This window comes from Eubalaena glacialis, chromosome 1 (genome assembly GCF_028564815.1).
Source record: "Eubalaena glacialis isolate mEubGla1 chromosome 1, mEubGla1.1.hap2.+ XY, whole genome shotgun sequence".
In the NCBI taxonomy this organism is placed as follows: domain Eukaryota; kingdom Metazoa; phylum Chordata; class Mammalia; order Artiodactyla; family Balaenidae; genus Eubalaena; species Eubalaena glacialis.
Genome location: NC_083716.1, coordinates 188,626,346 through 188,649,045, shown reverse-complemented (window position 1 = coordinate 188,649,045; position 22,700 = coordinate 188,626,346). Strand labels below are relative to the sequence as shown.

Below are 22,700 nucleotides of genomic sequence, written 5' to 3'. Positions count from 1 at the left end.
GATTAAAAACACAATTCTAGGAGGTTTTTATCCATATTTGAAATATGTCTGAAGAATAAGGATTATCCTTAAAATTCCGTTATTTACAATGTAGCTATGGTTGACCATATATTCTTTTTTTGAAAACAAAAATCTTCCATTATCCTTAAACCACCAATGCCTATAATTTTGTACTTCAAAAAAATATTCACTTCAGTGTTGTTACTTTCTTCACTAACTGCTTTTGCCAGCAGAGGGAGCAAAAAAAAAAGAAAAAGAAAAAAATGCAAAACACCAGCCTATTATTAAATGTTCACCTGCTGCCAAAGTACATCTATCTAGCACTTTATAAATGTTGTAAAGAACTTTCGTGTATGGTATCAGTAATTTAAAAAACAAAAACACAACTCTGGCTTCGAATTCAGGAATTCTAGAAATTAAAAAGCAAAATATGAGTGTCTTCTCAGCTGAGTCCCCAAATCAGGTCTGCAAGTATCTAACAAGTATCTGCACTCTATCCAATTGTCAGAAGAGGGGCCCTAAAGGAAGGCAAGAGGTTACACTTTAATTATGAATGCTAGGACAAGTTTAGACCAAAACCAAAACAAAGCCAAAAAAAGAATCGAACAGTGAAATGGAACAAAAAGGTTCTAATTAAAGTTGTCATTTTCTGAACTCATTATAATGAGAAATAAAGAAGCTTACAAAAATTGTAAAATATTTCAAAGGGCTGCTCTTGCTCCCTTTTTATTTCACTTTTTAGTCAGAATTAAAGTATTAAAAGGTGCATTCAAAGACCACAAAAACTATCAGCAATTGAAATTTTGCAATAAATGAAAAATCTTAACTGATGTGAGAGATACACACTCACCTAAGAGGACATTTTATGGGCAGAATCAATTACCCTGTTTCCTAGTTCCCTAAAACAATGGCGAGTGATTCTAAAACAGCTGTGAGCTATTACTAAAACTATTCTGTAATAAATTTTAAAAAGAAAAATTGCACATTGTATAATTTATAGCCACAAATCGTTAGCAGTACATATGTGACTGTTTCCTCAGATGTAAAATAAGACCAGCACTGCTGGCCTCACACACTGAAGAGAGAAAAGTACTTCAAGGGCCTAGTACAGTGACTGCCACAAGGTAGGTGCTTGATAATGTTCAGTTTCCTGCCCCAAGGTATATAGCTCCAATGCATAAGTTACCCTCTGACTATTCAAAAGCAGTTTTAGGTGAACCTCATCAAAACGAATATTTTTATCTTGTCCAATTTGAAATTGATGTAAACTAGTAAGAATATCACTAGGTTAAAAAAAAAAAGTAACCAAACACTGGTCTTCTGGGGTTGCAGAAATCCTTTCAGTGGCCTTTCAAACCTTCTTCCTCGAGATTCCCTATCCTCCCCTTCAGGAAATATCTTCATGTTCATGTTCCCAGACCTACCCTCAAAGCCTTCTTCACACCTACCCTTCCACTGAGATACACTAAGAAAAGCTTGCCCAAAGGCACACAGCAATTCAGTGGCCCAAAGAGAACTCAAACCTGTTTGATTTCAAAGCCTGTATTTTTAACTATTATGCAATATTGATCTGAGTTTGGATATATTCTCTCAGGGCTTTCTCAGAGAATCAAAATCTTAAATTGAGAGAGAAAAGGGGTTAAAGTGCAAGTATGAGCAATGGATTACAGAAGATCTAGAGGGGCCATTATCTTGACATCACATAGTCCTGGGACTTCTTGGTTTGTGAAACATAAAACAAAAAACCTGGAAAGTCAAAATCAGGATGATTTTTTTCTAGTATAAATCTATTCACCACCTTTCATTTTAAAAACATTTTTTGGCACTTTTTTCCCTAACTCACTATTTAAAACAGTTCTCAGTAATTTTCTACCTACCTCTTCCATTTCAAAGGAGTCCTTCTGCTGTGCCATTATATTTCTTATGGATGGGATTGTCAACGGTGCACATGGCTCTTTTTCAGGTGTGGACAAAGGGACATTTTTCAGCTCCCTGCTATTTTCCAGCTCACTGTGGCTGGACATGTTGAAATCGCTATCTAAATGAGTTTTTATAATACCAGCTTCCTCACCCAGTTTATTCTCATGACTTTGAGTTTCTTTACTTTGTCCACTTTCAGTTTCTTCGTTAAAATTACTGTTTGCTTCATCAGAAAGTCTATCAATGTCAGCATTCTCCATAACAGCTGCTGAACTACCTGATACTTCTTCTTTAACTGTAGCCAACATAGAAGATGAATCTTTCTTCTTCACAATTTTTTGAGACTTTTGATCATTTTTATTGCCAATTTCTTCCATCACTGAAACATTTAGAGTCTTTCCTTTGTCAACTGCTGGGGAAGGAGTACTACCTTCTCCTTTCTCTGTTTTATCAACACATAAATTTAGTTTTGATAGTGTTTTCATTAAACGATTTGCAGTGTTACTTCGGGTTAAAGGTGGAGGCGAGTCTGCCTCCCTGTTAGAGGTCACCGAGGACAGACTCCCAATTCTCTGCAGGGGAGTCCCAGAGACTTGGGAATATAAAGAAGAAAATGCATTGGCCACAGTAGTAAGCACTTCAATTTGACGAAAACGGCCTATAAAAGGAAAAAAACATGAATTATATATATTTATATTTATATGTGTATATACACACATATACACACACATATATTAATTAAACCATTAGTACTGTTCAGAATTTCAATTACTGAACTACTTAAATCACAAAGATTATGAAACCAGATTTTTTTCCTTATCTATCACTTAAAACTTCTCTACATTTACTGTGGAGAGGGAGAAAGATTTTTCACTCTTAAGCACTAGAATTTACATTTTAAAAAATCAAAAGCAAGGACAAAGCATAATGACAACGCTGAATAAAACAGAAAGGACTAGCTATTGATCTATAGTTGTGACTCTGTTTTTAGGTCTTGAACTCTTCCTAATGTGAAGTATATGTAAGTATATATTTTATACCTAATGGGCGGGAGGTTGGATTTATAGATCTCTTAAAGCTAATCCAAGGACCACCTAGGGATCCCATTTTGGGGATTTCTGGTCAGCAGAGAAAAATAAGCAAGATTTAACTTGAAAAATCATCAAATTAGCCTTTCCATTGTAGATTTACATGAAAGCATCTGAAATTGACTGACTTCAACTAATAGTAACAAGGCCCCTCCTCTACTTCTTTCCTTTTGGAACAAAAGCAATCTGGAGATAAGTATAAGGTTCTACAAGTTACATTCTAGGGATGTAACACTTAAGTAAGTGGAGAATGGGGTGGGGGGGTGGGGGGAATAGGTAAATTAACTTCTATAAATAGAATAATAAAAATTTATAATATGCAAAACAGCTATTGTGTTAACCTCAATAATTAAATTGCCACCGCTATTCCTAGAAATTAATAAGGCTTTAAAAACAAGACCATCTTGCTGTAGATGCCATAATTTTAAAAATAATATGCTAACATTTAAAAACCTTACTTGTTAAAGCATAATTTGGATTTTCTACTTCCATCCGTTGCATTTGCGCACTCAAAAATACTTTAATATCTATTCCTCTGGCAAATGATGATGAATTAAAAAATCTGGAAGGAATTTTAGAAGCAATATCTGGTTCATCTCGTCCAAATCCAAGATTATAAAGGATTTCTTCAGGATCTTCCTCATAAAGTTCCAACAATTCTGAAACACTAAAAAGAGAAAAAAAAAAAGAAACAGCAAGATGTAAAATAAGTTTATAATAGTCCATATCACATTATAAATGAATTCATATTTCTGCTTTCCTGTGAAAAAGTCTTCTACAGCTTCTGCTGTTTAACCCATTATTTATTTCAGCATCTTTATACGTTGGGTACCAAATGCAATAAATAACCCTTAAAAAGGGTCCATTCTCTCAAGCTGTTAGTTTTGGGAAAAAGAGCTAAGCCCTAAGAACACCCTCAGTAAGAAACTCTGATTCCTCACCTTATTTTCTTTGTCATTTTAAACAGATTTCCAGTAAAGCAGCCAAACAATTTGAGGACAGATAAGGGAGAATAAGGAGTAAACAGATTAGGAAAAAATGAAAAGGGAAAATGCGCTAAGAAGTTGGTACAACTTTGGTACCAAGGGACATTCTGCAGAGCTTGAGTTTTTCTGCTATCTTTGGCTGTCCTAGAAGAGGCAATATAGGTAACAACTGATCTCAGAAAAGTGAAGGAGGAGCTTACTTTCAACTTCTCTCTAACCACTTGCACTCAGGAAGTAGGAGGAGTAAAGTAATGAGAGTATGGGTTACACAAAGGTAAATTCTTGCTCTAACTCTATTGTGCATTGAACATTTATTAACCCTTATCTCTCATACCAGTGATAATCCAAGCTGAGACTCACTGGGGAAAATAGGAATGTTAGAGATAGAACTTGAGCAGAAGGAAATTTCAATTTGTTTCAGAGAAAATGTTCAAATTCCAAAACAATAATTTGGATAATAGTTTAAACTGGTTCATTATGCACACGTATTTGCTTATTTTAATATATAGTTTAAAGATCTTTGGTTTTATATGAAGATAAATCTACACTTAAATATCAAGCTTTAAATTATAAAGGTTTATTCTGATTTTTATGTCAGAGTAACTCAAGACCCTAGCAGAATGGAGAATTTGGGAAGTAGAAATTATTCCACTATGGAGTTCCTCTTTCAAGCTGTTGATAGGACTCAAAATACTCATTAATGGATTCCAGCAGCATTTTTAACATATCTGTTAATTTTTATTTAATCTTAATTAAAAAAAAAAAAAAAAGAAGATGATTCTCTCAGTTATGCTGATCCACAAAACACTGTGGATTCCTTTTGACTTCATACTACTAAGCCAAATCCAAGACTGAAAAGGGATAAGAGTAGGTCATCTACAACACAATGTAGTTGCAGTATAACTTCAGAATAAGTTACCTTGAGACTGTTCCACTACTTTTCCCGGATCCAGTGGAATTCATACTTCTCCCCTTCTGATGAAACTGTAGTCTTCTCTCTTTGGCCAAGATATTATTGCTATAAACAAAATTAGATTATATAAAACTTTATTTCCATAACTGTTCTTCATTTTTAGAAAGGAAAAAAACAAACAGCTACATACCAGTTTTCAATTTGAGCATCAGTTTCATGGAGGTGGTTGGCTAAAGGTAAAAAGAATACATGCAAAGCACAGCTGTTAGTAGGACAATAACTACTATGATACAATCAACAAGAAAGCAAATTAACCACATTATTATAGCTAAATGCCTAATATGCCAAACTCTCGTCCTGGCTCATTAAATCTGCACCATTAAAGGTAATATACAGATAGATAAGAACAGAGTCAGCAGCTTTTGGAGGGTGTTTTAGGTTTTGTTTGTTAGCAATGTAAAACTACCTCCACTGAATGTTTAAAATAAAAAGATGTATAAATAACCAATTAAATTTAACAGTTTGAAATAAGTAGTAAGAAGATACGTGGTATATGTGCTTCTAATTACTAAATTTAAAAACTGTTAATAAAGAATACCTCAAAAGCAAAAACATGATTTAGCATTACTTAAGTGTGGCAATATCTATTCCTAACGTGGTTTTTTTAAGGCTGATAATTCACTCCAGTTACAACCAATTTTTCACGCACCTACTTCGAAAATTCCTACTCATTTCAACATAAGTTTTCTTTCAAAAGTTGCCTTTCAAGTTTATCCTAGACTTACAAGTTCTAAACAAATAAATGTTGTTAACGTTAAGTTTACAGTGAGTTAAATTTACTGCATTTAAATTTTATAGACAAACATAAAGAATGAAATTAATTAAAAACACATCTTTTTCAGCACACCAGACTTTTTTCTTTTTTCATTTCTGATCTGCAGAGCCATGGCAATTTCTTATCAACCAGAAAGGTGTCTAACACATAGCTTTCAATAAATATTTACTGAATGAATGAAAATAATCTTGAAACAATTTTCAGTAAAACAACATAATAGCTCCACTCCTCTCTGAGACTTCCTTTTTGGGTCTGGCTTCCAATAAAATCATTCACTATGGATGAACAGGCAGAGCACAGAGGATTTTTAGGGCAGTGAAAATACGCTATATGATAGCATAATGATGGATACGTGTCATTACACATTTGTCTAAACCCATAGAATGTATAAGACCAAGAGTGAACCCTAGCATACACTATGGACTTTGGGTAACTATGATGCCTTATCCTAGGTTCATCAATTGTAACAAATGTACTATTCTGGTGGGGGATGTTGACAATGGGGGAGGCTGTGCACATGTGGGGCAGAAAGTATGTGGGAAATCTCTGTACCTTCCCCTCAATTTTTCTGTGAACAAAACTGCTCTAAAAAAATGAAGTTTTTAAAAAAAATTCTATATTGTGAAACTACTAAGGCAAATATCAAAAGTGCTATTTACAATAACAATAAAATGAATTTTAATAAGGGGTTAACAGTATGTTCAACTATCCTGATTGGGAAGCAGTAAGTTTGAGTTTATTTTATAGAGTTTATTCCTTAAAAGCATATTAACAGAAATATAAAAACTAACATATACACATATTCTAGTGTTCAATGTTAGAAGGCTCTAAATAAGTAATCTTATCATACAGATTGACTTCAAACTGCAAAAGATCAAAGATATTAAATTCAGTGGATAAATTCACTATTCATCAACTTAGAATTCAAAAAGATTTAATAAAATCCTTAATTCTTTTTTTTAATAAAAAGCACACATTGGGACTTCCCTGGTGGCACAGTGGTTAAGAACCTGCCTGCCACTGCAGGGGACATGGCTTCGAGCCCTGGTCCGGGAAGATCCCATGTGCCATGAAGCAACTAAGCCTGTGTGCCACAACTACGGAGCCTGCGCTCTAAAGCCCGCGAGCCACAACTACTGAGCCCGTGTGCACAACTACTGAAGCCCATGCGCCTAGAGCCCGTGCTCTGCAACAAGAGAAGCCACCGCGATGAGAAGCCCGCGCACCGCAACGAAGAGTAGCCCCCCACTAGCTGCAACTAGAGAAAGCCCATGCGCAGCAACAAAGACCCAATGCAGCCAAAAATAAATAAACTTTTTTTTAAAAAAGCACACATTAATAACCCAGCTATACAGTTACCAATAATTTAAAAATACCAGTAAAACAATAAAAAAATTCTTAATTTTACATTGTGGAAAAAGCTTTATTATGAATCCACAGGAAAAGATTATATAATCTGTGAAAATTTAAACATGGCACAATACACTTTTAAAATCCTAATGAAGCCTTGAACAGACATCAGCATAATGCTTTCTAATTAACTTCTCGTAACTCTATTTTGTCTTTGTCCTTTAATCTTCTAAAAATCTGGAAAAAGAGGAAGCGGGAAAGACAGGAGACACTTGAATGCAAAGAGAAAGACAAGCTGCAGCTGTTAAGTCTGACATAAGGCTACCTCACACTAAAATAAGCTTCACTTTAGTTTTCTCACGTATAAATATTTGTTTCCTTCCTTTTGAGGGACAATTCTTCCCTCAGTTATATGACCATTGTTTGCCCCCAAATAGTTACTGTAACCTTCAAAGTCCAAGGAAGACCTTTGGACATTGCACAATGGTTTTCCAGAGCCATTCCTACAGGTCTCCTATAGGCTCTTACTAGATTATTAACACATAAAAGGTTCTGTAAAATGTGTCTGAGCCACTTTCAAGAACTTTAAATTTAGCTCTGAGGATCATAAACATGAAAGCATGTGACTTTCTCTTTTTTTTTTTAATTTTAAAACTATATGAAGGTACAGTTCTTCCAAACATACCTTCAGCTCCCAAGGACAAATCATCCTCAAAACTTCCTCCATTTCTCACAAGCACACCTGAAAGAAACATTAGAAGATTCATCCTGGTATTCTGTTCTTCCTGACCCCCACAGAAAATCACTGTTTTAATTAAAACAAACTGACCAAGCAAAATATAAGACACAGTAAAGCATTTCAGACCTGAATGTACTCACAGATTATTCTGATTATATAATTTCAGGAAGAAAATATAAGTTTTCACTTTATCGTAAAGGAAACCATGATTTGCAGCCAGGTAAAGTTATTAGAAGCCCCAATCTACAGGCTATTTTATACTTAATAAGCCTTTAAGATGTTCAGTTAGATAACATATCTTACCCAACAGTTTCATGGAAAACCAGATCCCAGCGCAATCATTCCTTTTACCCCCTTATATTAAGTCAGGAGCTCAAGCTAGATTTTCCTGATACTATAAACGTTTTTCATATGCCTTGCCACTACCTGCACATTCTTGTTGTACTTTGAACTTCAGAATTTTGCCTTGCACAGGTGTGGCAATCTCAGTTAATGTAAGCAAAGAAATGCTACACTAAAGCTGACCTGATTCACTCAATATATATTTTCCTTATGTTTACATATCATATTTCTGTATTTAATTAGTCTTTATAATATCTAACTGGACAATAAAAAGAAATGAGTTTCACATTGTGGAAAGGTTTGGTAATTTGTTTAAACTCATCACTGTTTTATGGTTCATGACAAGGTTTCTCCCTTTAGGCTTTTATCTTAAAACACCATATTTTATAAACATGAACATCACTTTTATAATTTATACACACACACACTCTTTCACTCAGAGGACATATAAAGTAGGACCCTCATAAAGAACAGATTTAGAAAGGCAACTTTCTCTTACCCTTGAGTGTACTACTGCTTTGCTCATCCAGTGAGGCTCCCAAAGGGGTACTGAAACCACATAAACATATAAACCTTAGTCTTGAAAAGCTGTCTGGAAAGCTGTCACTGCACAGCCTTACACTTTAAAGGGTTATAGCTAAGCAAGCTTCTAATCACAGTTGAACTTTCCTCCCAAACGCACATGGAATGCAAGTGAATTACATAAGTAATATCCTACTAAGGAAATACCTATCATCAAGTCAGCTCACCAGGAATGATTTAATCACACGTCTGATCTGCCAGCAATTAAGAGCAAGAATGACAATTACAAATGATATGAATTGGCATTTTCTTTACAAAAACAGAAAAAGAAAAGAGAATGACAACAGGCCTTAAGAAAATGTCTGCTCCCCTCAATCCCTTCCCTAGAAACAGGAAAGAGAATTAAGAGAAAACAAATCTTTATCTCAATAAAATTAAAAAGTCAGAGTATAGTTAGAAATAAGGCTCAACAGTTTTCTCAAATCCCATCAAGCATTATAGAGCACCACCACTCAATGCCTCCCTTACCCCAACTATTATCTTTTCTGATACAATGGAGAAGTTTGGAATTTATTTTAGGTTTTTAAACTAAAAAAATACATGTATTCTTCATTTAACTCTGAAAAGAAAATTACTAAAAAGTTGGCTTGAGAATCAACCCTAAGAACTAGCCATTACTAAAATTCTTTCACGTTGTTGTTGTTCAAACACAGATAACTTAGAAATCTTTTTAATGCAAAATATTTTTCATTTATTTCTCAAAACTAAGCTAAGAAAGAAACAGGTTGTTTTATTATAAAAGTTCTACTCTGTGTTATAAGCCTTTCATCAGCAACAATTTATACCTGTTATAAATTCACATCAGAAATGGGATCAATCATAAAAATATCAGTTTCAAAGAAATATTACTGAAATGCCACTTAAACGTTAAAAGTTTCTACAAACAAATATACAAGCAATGGCAGTTCTTTAAAAATTAGTGCTTTTGAAATGAAAAGGAATAAGCCATGACCATAAAGATAATAAAACCTCTAAGTTTTTGCATATATTTTAATAAAACTATATATATACTTTATGCCCTCAAAAAAGTCATTCCTCTTCCCTGGTGGTTACTTTTGTAGGACAAAACATTGCATTACTCCTTCTGTAAATGTCTCAACTGGCCTGGGCACCAACAGAAGATGGCAAATGAGCAGAATATAACTGGCATTCTCCTTCAAAAACAAGTTTCTCACTCTTATAATTGCCCTCTTACAAATCTTACCAAAACTCTATCCCTTCTTAGATGCTACTTATTCAAGCAATTTGTTTCCGCTTGGCCACAAAAAAAAAAAAAAAAATTACCAAAATAAAGACTCCCTTTAAGGAAAAACTACATGGTATCTTTATTCAGGATATGGAAAGCAATAAGAAAACAAAGAATATTTGAGAACTTATCACGGGGGTTGGGGGGGGGGATGCTGTCTTCAGATCATTGTACATAATATACAAAGTAGACAGATGCCTGACTCTGGGAAGGACCCTAAACTGTTATAGAAAAAAAAAAAACTTGCATATATCCTAGCAGTCAAATCTGTGATAATAAAGCTAACAATAAAAGACTGTTTGTTCTAGCTCTCCAGAGTACAAATGAATGTCCCTTTTGTACAGAATAGGTGAAACTGCAGGGAACAAAAAAGAAACCTATGTAGGAAATCCGCAACAGACTATAGAATCTGCCTACATAAATCAAGATTAGCAACAAAACTCCTGGAATTTTCAGACATCATGTGTCCTGGTGAATGTTAACATTTGCCCACTGCACTTATCTTAAAAGATGCACTTATTTACTGTCTACTTGATATATCTCTTATATAATCTTAACTCCCATACACCATAAAATAAACATAACATGATTCTTCTCTTGCTCTTAAACATTTTTTTGTGAATCTTTAGAGAAAAGGTCCATATATTTCATCATATCTCAGAAGGGTCTATGACATTCTCAATAAAGGTTAAAGAGTTCTATAATAAAGAGTGTTCAGTAAGGCTCCAGGCAATTCACCAAAACAGGATAGCAATAGAGTAATGGCCAATATTTTATGTCTTTAGGAAAGAAAAATAAACTGGCATATATAAGAATCATTTCTCTCTCCCCACCAGAAAAGACTTCTCAAACTCTGGTACTTGGACAAAAGATTAAGAAAAGCCCAAATTGAGATGGCAAAAAATATGTACAGAAGCAAACACCTTAACAAAAGTTAAAAAGCCAACATTCTTCATGTGAGATTTTATAAGTAGCAAATAAGTTGGAAAAAAATAATTAAAATATGAAACAAGTACATTTTACTGTAGTAAGATACGATTAATCTCCTCTGTACTTTATCAAACATTTCTGTACCAGCTACCAAAGCGTGTAATTAAACAGATTTATGCAGCCTGAATGTCTTCAAAGCTCTATTTCCCTTCTGTGAATTCCAGGGCCATCTGACAAATGCATGTCCAAGAAGTAAGCTAGAACAAAGTAGTTAGCTAGTTTTAACAGCTCTCCAAACAGAATTAAGGCACCAACATAAAGCCCGGTTACTGTAGTTAGGTAAATTACATTCATCTAAAACACATTTGAAAGGGAAATGACTCTTCTGCCAGATATACACATGTCAAAACAAAAGCAAAATAAAATACTGTGTGAAATGTGACAATCCTTTCAAAGAAAAACAGGGCAAGCATAATAACATGGCATGATTATCTGTTTCAGATTTCTGATCTCTGATGCTAACATCACGCACCGGAGCTGAAGTCCTAATAACTGTAAAGTCAACATGGTCACCAAATAATCGGCGGTCACAGCACTTCCATTTCTAATCGCTTAAAAGAGGAAGCTATCCGCCGGCTCACTTTCCGGTTTATGGCTTACGAGGTCCAAGGGACCCGCAAGGACGGCGGCCCGAGTCACTCCGCCCAGGCGTCCCATTAGCGCTGATCTTCCCCCGGGACGCGAGCGGCGCAACCGAGGACTCACCGGCAGTCCTTGAGCCATATCGCGATCTTCTCGTTGGGCACGTTTCCTGCGGGGCAGAGCGAGGGGACAGCTCGTTACCGACCCCAGGAGGACTCCGACTGCGGGGTCACCCTGGATACCCCCAGGTAGGAAAATCTACTGAAGGCAAAATGCAGCCTAAGCAACACGGCTTAGAGCCCATCTGAAGGGAAAAGATAGCACCGGGGTGTCTCTGTTGACGCTGGAGACGCCTTACCAAGCAAGCACGTTTAAAGGTCGGAAGTGTCCCCTCTCCCCTCGGCCTCTCGAGCCCAGCACGATCTTCCAGAACTCACAGCAGTCGCCCAAAGCGCACGAGACTTTTCCCCGCCCGCCCGAACTTCCCCGAGCTCCCCGCCCTCCGCTGCCCCGCGGGGCGCACGGACCTCTCCCCGCGGCCGCCGGCAGCTTCGCTCCAGAGAGATCCTCCTCGTCGTCCTCGTCCTCGTCCTGCGTCGTCGCTTCTGTGGACAGGTCCTCCGTCTCCGACGCCTGCCAGGAGCCGCGGCACTTGGCCCAGGCCTTCCTCCTGCAACTCGCCACTTGCCACTCCAGTTCCTCCTCCGCCTCCACCGACGCCACCAGGGGCCGGTCCATGGCTGCACCGGGGGCTCCGCAGCCCCAGCTGGAGCCTGTGAGAGACACGGCGGCGGCTGGGACCCCAGCCCCTGCGGTCAGCGCCCGGCCGGGCTGGGGGCCCCGGGGAGCTGGAGCAGGCGCGGGGGGAGGAGGAGGAGGAGGAGGGGACGGGAGGTAGGAAGGGAGGGAAGGAAGGGGAGGGAGGGGGCGGAGGGCCAGCGTTTCACATGAAGCCGGCCGGGCGCGGCGCGGGAGCGCGAGCGGCTCGAGCGAGCGCGGCTGGGAGCCGATCGCCGGCCGGCCCCAGTCCCGGCTCACCGCCCCGCCCCCCCGCGGCCCCCGCCCCGCCCCCCCCGCGGCCCCCGCCCCGCCCCCCCCGCGGCCCCCGCCCAGCCCCGCCTCCCGCCTCCCGCCTCCCGCCTCCCGCCTCCGCCTGACGCGCCAGGGGCCTGGCCGGCAGCCGCGCGTCAGCGCGCCCCTCCCTCAGCGGCGTTCCACGCCCCCTTCCGGCCGGGGGCGCGCGGGGCGGGGCGCGGCGAGCGCGGAGTGGAAAGACCCGCCCCCTGCCCCCTGCCCACTGTCCCCCGTTCCCCGCCGCGGCCGGCGGAGCAGGCGAAATTTGGTTGCTTGTTGGTTAGTAATCTTTGCTTATTAACTTCTCCTTTCACCCCAAAACAGAAGGAATGTGGAAAGGCCAAGTTTCACTCAACGCCCTTCTTCACTGCGTCCAAACGAGTGTCTGCTTGGACTCGCTGGAAGTTATTCTTCGAGGAGTCCAAAGAATTCTGTCCAAGAAATGGTGGAGAAAGATGGGAGAAAGGCGCGTAATTGGTATTTCTTGTCAAAATATCAAAACTGGAAAAGACTAAGCTTCGTGGAGTGCTCCTTTCACGCTTAAGAAAGTTATTTATTGTGGTCGTGTTATGTATGAAAGATTTAATTTGGAAATTCCACATTGAAATTGGACATAGAGAGGTGAAGGAAAATAGAGCAAGGAACAGCTGGGAAAAAGTAGAAATATTTGCTTGGATTTTGGTGCTACAAGATACAAATGATGTCAAGGTTTAGAACATTTTAAAAATGAGTTTGAGCAGTCCCTTTTGTTATTTTTAAAATCTTATTAGCAGAAAGACTATAAAATCCTATTCAACATCATATCCAAGATCCAGACTAACTTCCCAGAACCATCATAATATCATTCTGGGCCTTATACTGTGAAATGTGAGGGGGAGCTAGAACAGGGATAGTGGTATCTCATTGCCTTGAAATTTCACTATTTTTTCTTTGAATCTTAAAAATTTTTTCTTTGAATCTGAAAAACTTTCCAGCCTTCAAGAGTCCTATAGCAAAATGCAGCTAACAGTTTAATGGTCCTTCAACATAGGCCAGAGTCTAGCTGCCTGTAGGAAAGGTGAGCAGGAAAGCAAGTGAGGGAGGTACCTGGAGAGAAGACACTGAAAGGGCTGGTCAGAAGCCACAGAGAACAAAGTATGCTGTCTTCAGTTTCATTCAGGGCCCTGATGGATCCCACCCTACCCAGTTCCATCATTTCCACATGCTGTTGCTGACTCTATCCTAGCCTCTCATTTCATTCCTGTTCTTTCTGTCCAATACCTTAATGATCTTCAAGATCCAGCTGATCCAGAACTTTGCCTGGACTACATCTTTCCACCACTTCTGGTGACATCTTTTCCACAATTCCCTGGTATATAACTGAATGTCTGTCTCATTTACTTTGGGGCTGAACTGTGCAGTAAATAATATGACTGGTTTCTGAGGGTATGTTTGACTTCCTAGGCAGACTGTAAATGGAGACTAAAGAACATTATTCTATATTCTTCTTGCACACCTTACACTTTTAGTACAGTGCTAATCCCACAAGGAACATTGAGTTCTCTTGAGGTAAATTTTCTATGCTTTACATTCTTCAGAATGGACAGTCAAATGGATGAAATATTTACTTGCTTTATGTTGTTTCTCTATGGCCTATTATCTTTTACTTAGTTTTGTTGTTTAAATACTTTCAGACAATAAAGAATTTTTGAGAATAATGAACCACATTTTATATTTAAAAACCAAACCACCAAGTCAAATAATAAAGAAAGGGGGGAAAATTGCCAGCAGGTAACATTAGAATAGAGTACAGCAGTTCTTGAATCACCAATAGCACAATCATATGTTTTCTTCTACATGATAATTTTTCATGTAAAACGTTGAGGATACAGAACTAATAAAGAAGGAAATCCTTGAAACAGCAAGCTATTTTGAAAAGTAAGGGGTTTTAATTGTATTCTCCACTTTGAGATTTTAAAAAACTGCCCAAGGTGTTTAATTTATTCAGAAATGAATGCCATACTACACCTGAGGAGAGTCTAGTTGTTTGCTTGCTTCCTCAAGGATTTTTTTTTTCCAAACAAGTACTGTATTGTAGACCTACTGCCAATCAATGTTGCAGAAGTTCTACATAAAGAATAATGTCTGAGTTACTAAAGCCTACAAGGTGGAGGAAGAAATACGTTTATGTTAGATGTGGATAATCCTATCCAGCATGATGTAGTGGGAACAGTAGGGTCTTTGGTGTCAGACTGAAGTTTGAAATCTGTTTCTGTCTCTTTCTAGTTGTGTGGCCTAGGGTAAGACAGCTAATATATCTGGCTATCACATTCCTCATCTGTGAAGTTGAAATCATGATAACTACCTTCCCAAGGTGATGTGAGGATTATATGAAATAAAGTGGTTGCTCAGTATAGCTCTTGGCATGATTATATCGCGGCAGACAAAAATCAGTTAATTTCATATGGGGGGATGATTATTATAGTAAATGGCATCTATCTTCATGCTTATGCAGCTGAATTTTTTAAATGGCATAAATACAGGCTAGGACAGAAAACAGACTCTAGTTAAATTAGGCAATTTTAAATGGTAAAGCATATATCAGAAGTGAAACATTATGCTCAGTTTAATTAATTACTTATTTTTTGCTTTTCTAGGCCTTAACACATGCCTCCAAATTACAAAACAAGGTTTACTACTAGGTAAGCTAAGGCATTTTGGTTCTAGTTAAGGTATTGTTTCTTTAGTATTTACATAATTAAAATTTTTATTTTGTGCATCAAAATCTTAGTAATTAGGAATCTGATCAGAGAGTGGTATAGTGCTGCAGTTTACCAAATTGAAATATAAAATGCTACACTTTTTATTTAATCTGCCATTCTATTTACCTTACACCTCCCAGATCCCTTTTGTCTTAATAATAGAATTGTCTGGAGGAAAGAATTCTGGATAAAGTAAGTTTGGTAAACTCTGCATTTTCTCACCTCCCCCAGCCCCATCCCAGTCGCAGTGAATGTTAAAGACTTGCGAAGTTTTCAAGATTTATTTTTTTTTAAATAAAACTGTTTAACTTTGCTTAACCAGCATTTCTAAAATTCATTTCAGCATGTAATGTTTTGGGCCCCCTCAACATAACTGTTAACATTTCCAGGGATACCAGTGGGATGATTTACAGTAGGATAAAAGAGGATAAAAGGAAAATGTTACTGAATGAATGAATTCTTCATAAACTTTCAAAGGTTTATTTACAAATCGTGTAATTGAACTATGAGGAAAGGTGGTTAGTCTGACTTAGACTGATTTTTTGATATATTTCTTTGTCATTATTAACCATTAAAGTATTTCTGGTTATTGTGTATATTTTAAAGTAATAAAATTGAATATTTAAGGTCTATAAACCTATTACCTATACTTTGGGTTTTTCCACATTAGCAAAAACTCTTACTATACTAGTTCATTGTCCTCATAAGTAAGCATTAACATAGCAAAACAATCTATTTTGATTTCCTTCATTCTCCCAGGTACACATCGGAAGAAGCAGGTGTTAATACCACTGGAACTTTGCCTTGCAAATTATTTACATAATCTGGGTAAGTTTATATACTTTCTGATTTTGTGCATGCTAAAACTTGTCGTTTATCATTCATTTCACCGTTCCCAGATCACAATTTCTTCAGTTTGCCACATAGTGCTAAATTTACCCTCTCCATGGTAAAACCTTGTTAGACTGCTTGTTTTCTTTTCAGTGGCTCAATTCTCTGGTGTTTCTGAGCAACAGGTAAGAATGGCTCATCTATTCTTCATCAACAATGGAGTGAAGCAAGATTATATAACAGAATAAGCTTTATTTGGTCTGTTTCATAAATTCATGAAACAACTCAAAGGAGGTTTTGAAATCCTCATAACTGGACATAGTAACACATGGGAAAGCCAAAATGTTTTTAATTCATCTGTGAAGCTTTAATGCTCATGTTTAGATCAGTCCTTTTCTTCATTTTCTTTTCAGTCCTGCCCTAAACTATTGTTTTTAAAGGTCTCTGATATTTTGAATCATAAAAGCTTTGGAAAAGGTATATTTATTGATATCAGATGCTCAATCTATGCCACTTGATATAAAACATTTTTCTGCGGTACACAACAAAACAGGAGGGAGTCATTATTGCATTTTCTAGTTTTAACACTACTTTTGTGTGATCAATTTATTGATACACGTTTTTTTCCTAATTTAAGATTAATTTCTAGCTCTTATGTTACCTATATGATTCTTCCTATTTGAAGGCATTTAGAACTTTAAAAAAATGATTTCACTATGCATGTATTTGGAATTATATATTTAAATGTAAATCTCCCCTTCCACATTTTATGAGGATCAGAAAAAGAGGTTGGTAACTAGATGAACCACGTATCTACGTAATACGACGTATCTTTAAAAGCTTTAAAGGGTACAGACCTCATAAATGTTTTTTTAAAACACACCACACGCACACACATACACACACACACACACACACACACACACACACACAATGTCTTTTTAAAAAGTAATTCTGATGTATTCCTGAACCTGAATAAATATAAACTGCACTGGCCTCTCCCGCCACATTTCCCCTCGCTAATCTCCCTTCTGCAGCCCCTTCATGCCCATCTCAGAACAAACACAATCTGCATTCAGAACAGGACCGTTTACAAGTTGAATGGAGTTATTTTGGGTGAGTCATTGAAAACACAGTACAAAACCTTTCCTCACTCACCAGAAATGCATTTTTAAAATAAAGCCAAAGTGAACAAGGCTTGGCAAGTTTGAGGGTAGACAAAATGGGGAGAAAGCGGGGTTTCTGCCAGATTCAGACAGAATTCTGCTAAACCATTTTTGGCTATTCTTTACATTCAGCTCCACCAACTTTCCTTACCATCACTAACCAAAAAGTACAAGATTGAGCAGGTGGGCCATCAAAACAAGGACACTCAATTTCAACCAGCACTGTATTGGTGGGCAGGACCAGTAGATCCCTTAGAGCTTAGTGACAGTTTTAAATCCCCTTTTGTGTCTCCCTTAATTCAGAAGCTATAAGATGTATCCACTTAATAATCTCTTTCCTCTGATTAAATCATTTTGGCAAATAAATAATGATTATAAGCAATTTTTAGAAAGTTGTGTATAAAAAAAGAAAGTTGTGTATAAATTCAGTAAGCAATCCTTTAAAATTGCTTTTAAAATAAGCGAAGTTCTATGAGAGTTAATCCAATAATAAAATATTGAAGGAAATAATAGCTATAGAGACAGAAAATTATAAGCTATTTCCTAAGAACTTTTAAAATTGAATTAATATGTCTCTACAATGGCTTGATAAATTTGGGGTTTTAACATGCAGGTATTCAGGACTTATGCATCAGTGTAGAGTCTTATTTATCTATCTATAAAACATATTACTCACCTTTAATCCTGCAGAGAAATTTCTAGCAGCAATACAAGTGATTACTCTTTCACAACCGGTTACAAATCAGTTGAGGCTCACATCTCATGAATGAGGAAAAACCTAGAATCAACAAGGAGACTTCCTTAACATATAATGGTAATTCTGAACTCTTTTGCTATAAAATTTGATAGTCCCTGAAAGTCATGTTTGACAAAGGTTGACCCAGCACATTACTGCGTGTTAATTAATACACCCTGTAGGGGGACCTGCTCTTAGAAGTGTTCCCTGTTCACAAAGAATTTATTGCCAAGTTGTGGGTACAAGCCAGGCTCTAGTGGATGTAATTATACAAGTATTCTTCTCGAACTCCCTGCAAATTATCAGTTTCCACAGTCAGGGTGACAATTGTTGGTTAAGAGGAATGAAAACTCTGTGTTTGAATGTTAATCTGGCTATGGAAGCACTAGGGTCATAATAAACAAACACATATTTCCTGCTGTAGTTAAGAGCACAGCAAAGAACTCCGGTTTCCCACATTTGGGGGAATTTTTTTCCTTTTCTTTTGTGGGTAAACAATTGCTTTAAAATTATAAAATAAGTACTTAGCCTTCAAAGCTTATCTCTGCTGTCTAAGAATGATTTTATTCTACTTAGTTATATTGAAATATAATCTACATACGATCAAAAGTTAAAAGGACTAAACATCTATTGATGGGAACCCCAAACTAAGAACTTCTTCACAATCTTGCTTCAAAACAAACAGAAAAGTAAAGCAAATGCCATTAAAATTTCTTTGAGGCAAAAAAGTTTATTATTGCTGTTAGGTAGCATATTTGGTCTGGATTACATTAGGACTAATCAAACAGCTTAAAGTGGTGTTTGCTAACAGACTGTTATTAAATAAAAGAACTACGGGGTAAAGGTCAGACCACAGGTTGTTTTGCTTAATTTTTAAAAATTTCCCTGAGCCTACGTCTTTCCAATTTTTTTTTAAAACAAGTCAACTCAAGTTGGCACCTTAAAACCTTTAAACACTGTAATTACACTAGTGCTGATATTCAGCTTGGAGAAATGCTGTTAGAAGAGCAATTATTTCAGTGGACCCAGGGAAATAATATTAAAAATGGATCATTTGGATTGAGCACTTGCTTTGTTCCAGACACAGTATTTATACCTGGATTTATAGTGTCTCATTTAATACAACTCTATAAGAGCTTATATTACTTTCACTTTACAGATAGGGAAACTGAGCTTCAGAGAGGTTAATACTTGCCCCAGGCCACATACTAGTAAGGGGCAGAGTGGAACCAGGACTTTTCCCCTGCAAAGCCCATGCTCTTAGCCAAGATGTGTGACAGTCTTAGGTACTCCAGGTCCGTTGTTAGAGAAACATGAGCAACCACTTACTGTCATCAAACTGAGGGGATTCTTCACTTACAGCTGATGGGCAGAGGGAATTCAAGGGAGGCGATTACCTACTAAGACTCCCTCATTTCACAAGGGAGGAAAACTAAGCTCAGAAATTTTAAGAAGCCTGCCTAAGGTCAGCCATCTTAGTGACAGAATTATTGAGGGACGAGAATCCATAGCTCAGCAGTCCTGCAAACACAAAGGCAAAGGTAGAAAAATTGCTTTTATCTCACCAAATCTTCTGAAAAACTCAGAGAACGTAAAAACAAAGATTTGAGTATTCAGGTTTCTTACTAGCATGTAATATTACAGAAGTAAAGTTGATACTTATGGCCCAAAATCTGTAGTTCCACCTATCCATATTTCTGGAGAGGACTCAAGGTTGGAGACAGTGAGAATCTCTGCAAACAAGTGTTATTCAGGTTATGTTTGAGTCCTTCTAGGATAACATTCTGTTCTCTATTAGATGCAAAAGCCCAAGACTGTAACATCCCTGGCCCAGCCACATTCTTGCACTCAGAGGACTTTCTCAAAGGGAACAATGTTCCTGATCAAAAAGAGGGAGTTTTTGCTTCTCAACCTAAAATCTGGTCTTCCAAGCAAGCTTCAACTGCCCAGTATGGGACATGACGTTTTAAGATTTCACCTAAGAACTATTTTAAACTCTATCTTGAAGAGAAACAATATTCAGAAAGTTTTTCTAAAGGATAAACTTCAGTCACTACTGTGACTAACACATATGATAAGTGAGTATTTCAATATATTATATTTACTCATGATTTAAAGCAGACCAGCAAAGAGCTGGGTGCCTTGATAGTATCAAATGATTTCCAAGAAGATGGTTTTTACAGAATTACTCTATGATTTGTGCAATGGCATCTGCCTATATTGATTCTTGATTTGAGCAGTGACATGAAATGAGATGTACCATCTCCAATAAAGAATCTTCCCAGGGGTTGTTAAGTATATCACCCTGTATTCCCTTCAGGAGAACCTCAGGAGAAATATCTTTTTACAATATTTGTTCCAAGAAGAGTTAAAATTACCAGGACATTTTTGCTTAATCTCACGGGCACTGGGAGTTAGATAACTGACAAAGTTTCTCTTTTCACATTGGCAGCTAGAAAATTGAGAGCCAAATGTGTGGCTCACTCATGGTAGATGAGTAGGTCATCATGGAATGCATCTTAAACTTTATTCATAGCTCGATTCTGTCCCCACCCTTGTTTTTTTTTCTCTTTTTTCTCTCATTTATTTCTTTTTATCAAAATAAATTTTATAATTTTTGATGTTTCTTTTCTGTAACATAACAAGGAATAGCTAAACAAAATATGTGAGAATCTTAAGCAAAATTATATGTTTGCTATACAAATATGTACATTCAGAGAGGAACGTTAGGAGGGAAACAAAGATGTTCTGTTAAATGACAATATTATGGCTAATTTTTTTTCTTTTATTTTTCAAACTTTTTAAAATTGTATTTACAATTTAAGGATAAAAACTTATTTGAACTTTGAAAGCTCTAGGCATTCCAGAGATAGAAGTGTGGGAAGTATGTGTCTGACCCCATGCAGTGTATTTTTCAGTTTGATTATGTTAAGGCAAGTGAGGAACTGTCATAAACTGAGGTTGAAATGGTAGGCGAGAGCCAAATTTTCAAGGCCTTGGTGTGCTATTTTAAGGGAGTGTATTACTGCCAGTGTGAAGTTGGAAGCAGCTTTCAGTTTTTAACTAAAGTGCTTTACTGAAAGATAACTGTAACTATACAGTTGAAAGAATAGGGGGCATGGGAAAGCCTCAGGCAAGGGAACCAGTTAGACTTATTAGTTTGGTGGCAGGGGTTGGAGGACGGAGGTTTATAAAGACTTGAGTTAGACCAGTGGAGATAAGGGCTGCAATCAGATTTGACAGATTAGAAGTGGGTGGGGAGGAAGAAATAGAATGATCCCCAAGTTTGCTTTGTACTTTAGGTAATGGATAGGTATTGGTGTCATTCAACATGATAGAGAATTTAGAATGATTAGGCATTTATTTGTTTGAGAGTAAGGAGAACAGAGAAGAAAGGAAATGAGTTCATTATTGGACATATTAGATATGAGGTACTTATAATACATATAAGAGATATAGCCCCAAGCAGTCAGAAATACAGTACAGGGACTTCCCTGGCAGTCCAGTGGTTAAGACTTCGCCTTCCAATGCAGGGGGTATGGGTTCGATCCCCGGTCGGGGAGCTAAGATCCCACACGCCTCCTGGCCGAAAAACCAAAACGTAAAACAGAAGCAATATTGTAACAAATTCAATAAAGACTTTAAAAATGGTTCACATCAAAAAAAAAAAGAAATTACAGTACAAAGGCGGACCTCTGGATGAAAGTTTGGCTTAAATATTGTAAGGGTATGTGTGTGTGTGTGTGTGTGTGTGTGTGTGTGTGTGTGATCATTAATATCAGACAGCCATTTTTTCTATATGATTCTGGTCAGCCTTCTTCCTATTTCCCAAGTAAGCTATTCTAAGCCTATTGAGGCAGTAGTCATCAATGACTTCTAAAATGCCAAGTCTAGTGGATCCTTTCAGCCCTCATATTATAGGTATCTTTATAGCTCTTGTCAGGATTGATTATGCCTCACATTTCTTTCTTGATCTTACATTTGCATATTTTACTACTTCCCAGTCTCCTTCACCGGCTTTCATTCTTTTACCAGTATAAACTATTAAGTTCATACACTCTCTCTGACTGAAATGAAGAAGATTAAAGGTGGAGGAGAAATAAAAGTTTGTTCAGTGCGTTAAGTTTGAAAAGCCTGTTGGACATCTAAGTGGATATATTGAGTAGGCATTTGGATATATGAGTATAGAGTTCAAGGGGAAAATCTGGACTAGAACATAAGTTTCGGCGTCATCAGCATGTAGGTGGTATCTAAAGCTAAAAAATTAGCTGGGGCCACCATGGGGGAATTGATGAAGAATGTTAAGATGAGCTGTCTAAGGATAGTGTCTTGGAGTACTTCACATTTTAGAGGCAGATAATTGAGAAGCATCCATCAGAGGAGGCTAAGAAAGATCAACTAGCAAGGTAGGAAGAGAACTGAAAGTGGTATCCAGAAGGCAACTGAAGAAAAAAGGTTTTAAAGAAGAGGAAATGGTAAATTCTACCAACTTCCTGAGAAGTTGATTAAGATGAACACTGAGAATTGACCTCTGGATTTGGAAATCGAGATGTTATTGCTGACCTTGACAGTAATTGTG

At 37.3% G+C, this 22,700-nt stretch overlaps 2 protein-coding genes across 5 annotated transcripts in view; one reads left to right on the top strand and one right to left on the bottom strand.

The window, feature by feature from the left end:
* The window catches only part of ITPRID2 (ITPR interacting domain containing 2), a 103,350-nt gene that overhangs the window by 25,958 nt on the left and 54,692 nt on the right, over nucleotides 1-22,700 (bottom strand). For 3 of the 4 annotated variants that reach the window (XM_061185557.1, XM_061185535.1, XM_061185547.1), the window contains exons 2-11: nucleotides 18,062-18,163; nucleotides 12,962-13,078; nucleotides 12,101-12,346; nucleotides 11,697-11,742; nucleotides 8,673-8,722; nucleotides 7,778-7,834; nucleotides 5,098-5,137; nucleotides 4,914-5,012; nucleotides 3,467-3,675; nucleotides 1,878-2,578 (exon numbers count right to left, since the gene is read on the bottom strand). In XM_061185557.1, coding sequence (XP_061041540.1) covers nucleotides 1,878-2,578; nucleotides 3,467-3,675; nucleotides 4,914-5,012; nucleotides 5,098-5,137; nucleotides 7,778-7,834; nucleotides 8,673-8,722; nucleotides 11,697-11,742; nucleotides 12,101-12,311 — 1,413 coding nt within the window. In that variant the 5' untranslated portion in view covers nucleotides 12,312-12,346; nucleotides 12,962-13,078; nucleotides 18,062-18,163. Of the gene's footprint in view, nucleotides 1-1,877; nucleotides 2,579-3,466; nucleotides 3,676-4,913; nucleotides 5,013-5,097; nucleotides 5,138-7,777; nucleotides 7,835-8,672; nucleotides 8,723-11,696; nucleotides 11,743-12,100; nucleotides 12,595-12,961; nucleotides 13,079-18,061; nucleotides 18,164-22,700 lie in introns of those variants that run through there. The other variant, XM_061185539.1, reaches the window with a different exon arrangement.
* The window catches only part of LOC133091621 (uncharacterized), a 35,468-nt gene continuing 25,077 nt past the window's right edge, over nucleotides 12,310-22,700 (top strand). The window contains exons 1-4 of the mRNA XM_061190980.1: nucleotides 12,310-12,410; nucleotides 12,739-12,926; nucleotides 15,284-15,328; nucleotides 16,148-16,216. Of these exons, the coding sequence (XP_061046963.1) occupies nucleotides 12,310-12,410; nucleotides 12,739-12,926; nucleotides 15,284-15,328; nucleotides 16,148-16,216 (403 nt within the window). The remainder of the gene's footprint in view (nucleotides 12,411-12,738; nucleotides 12,927-15,283; nucleotides 15,329-16,147; nucleotides 16,217-22,700) is intronic.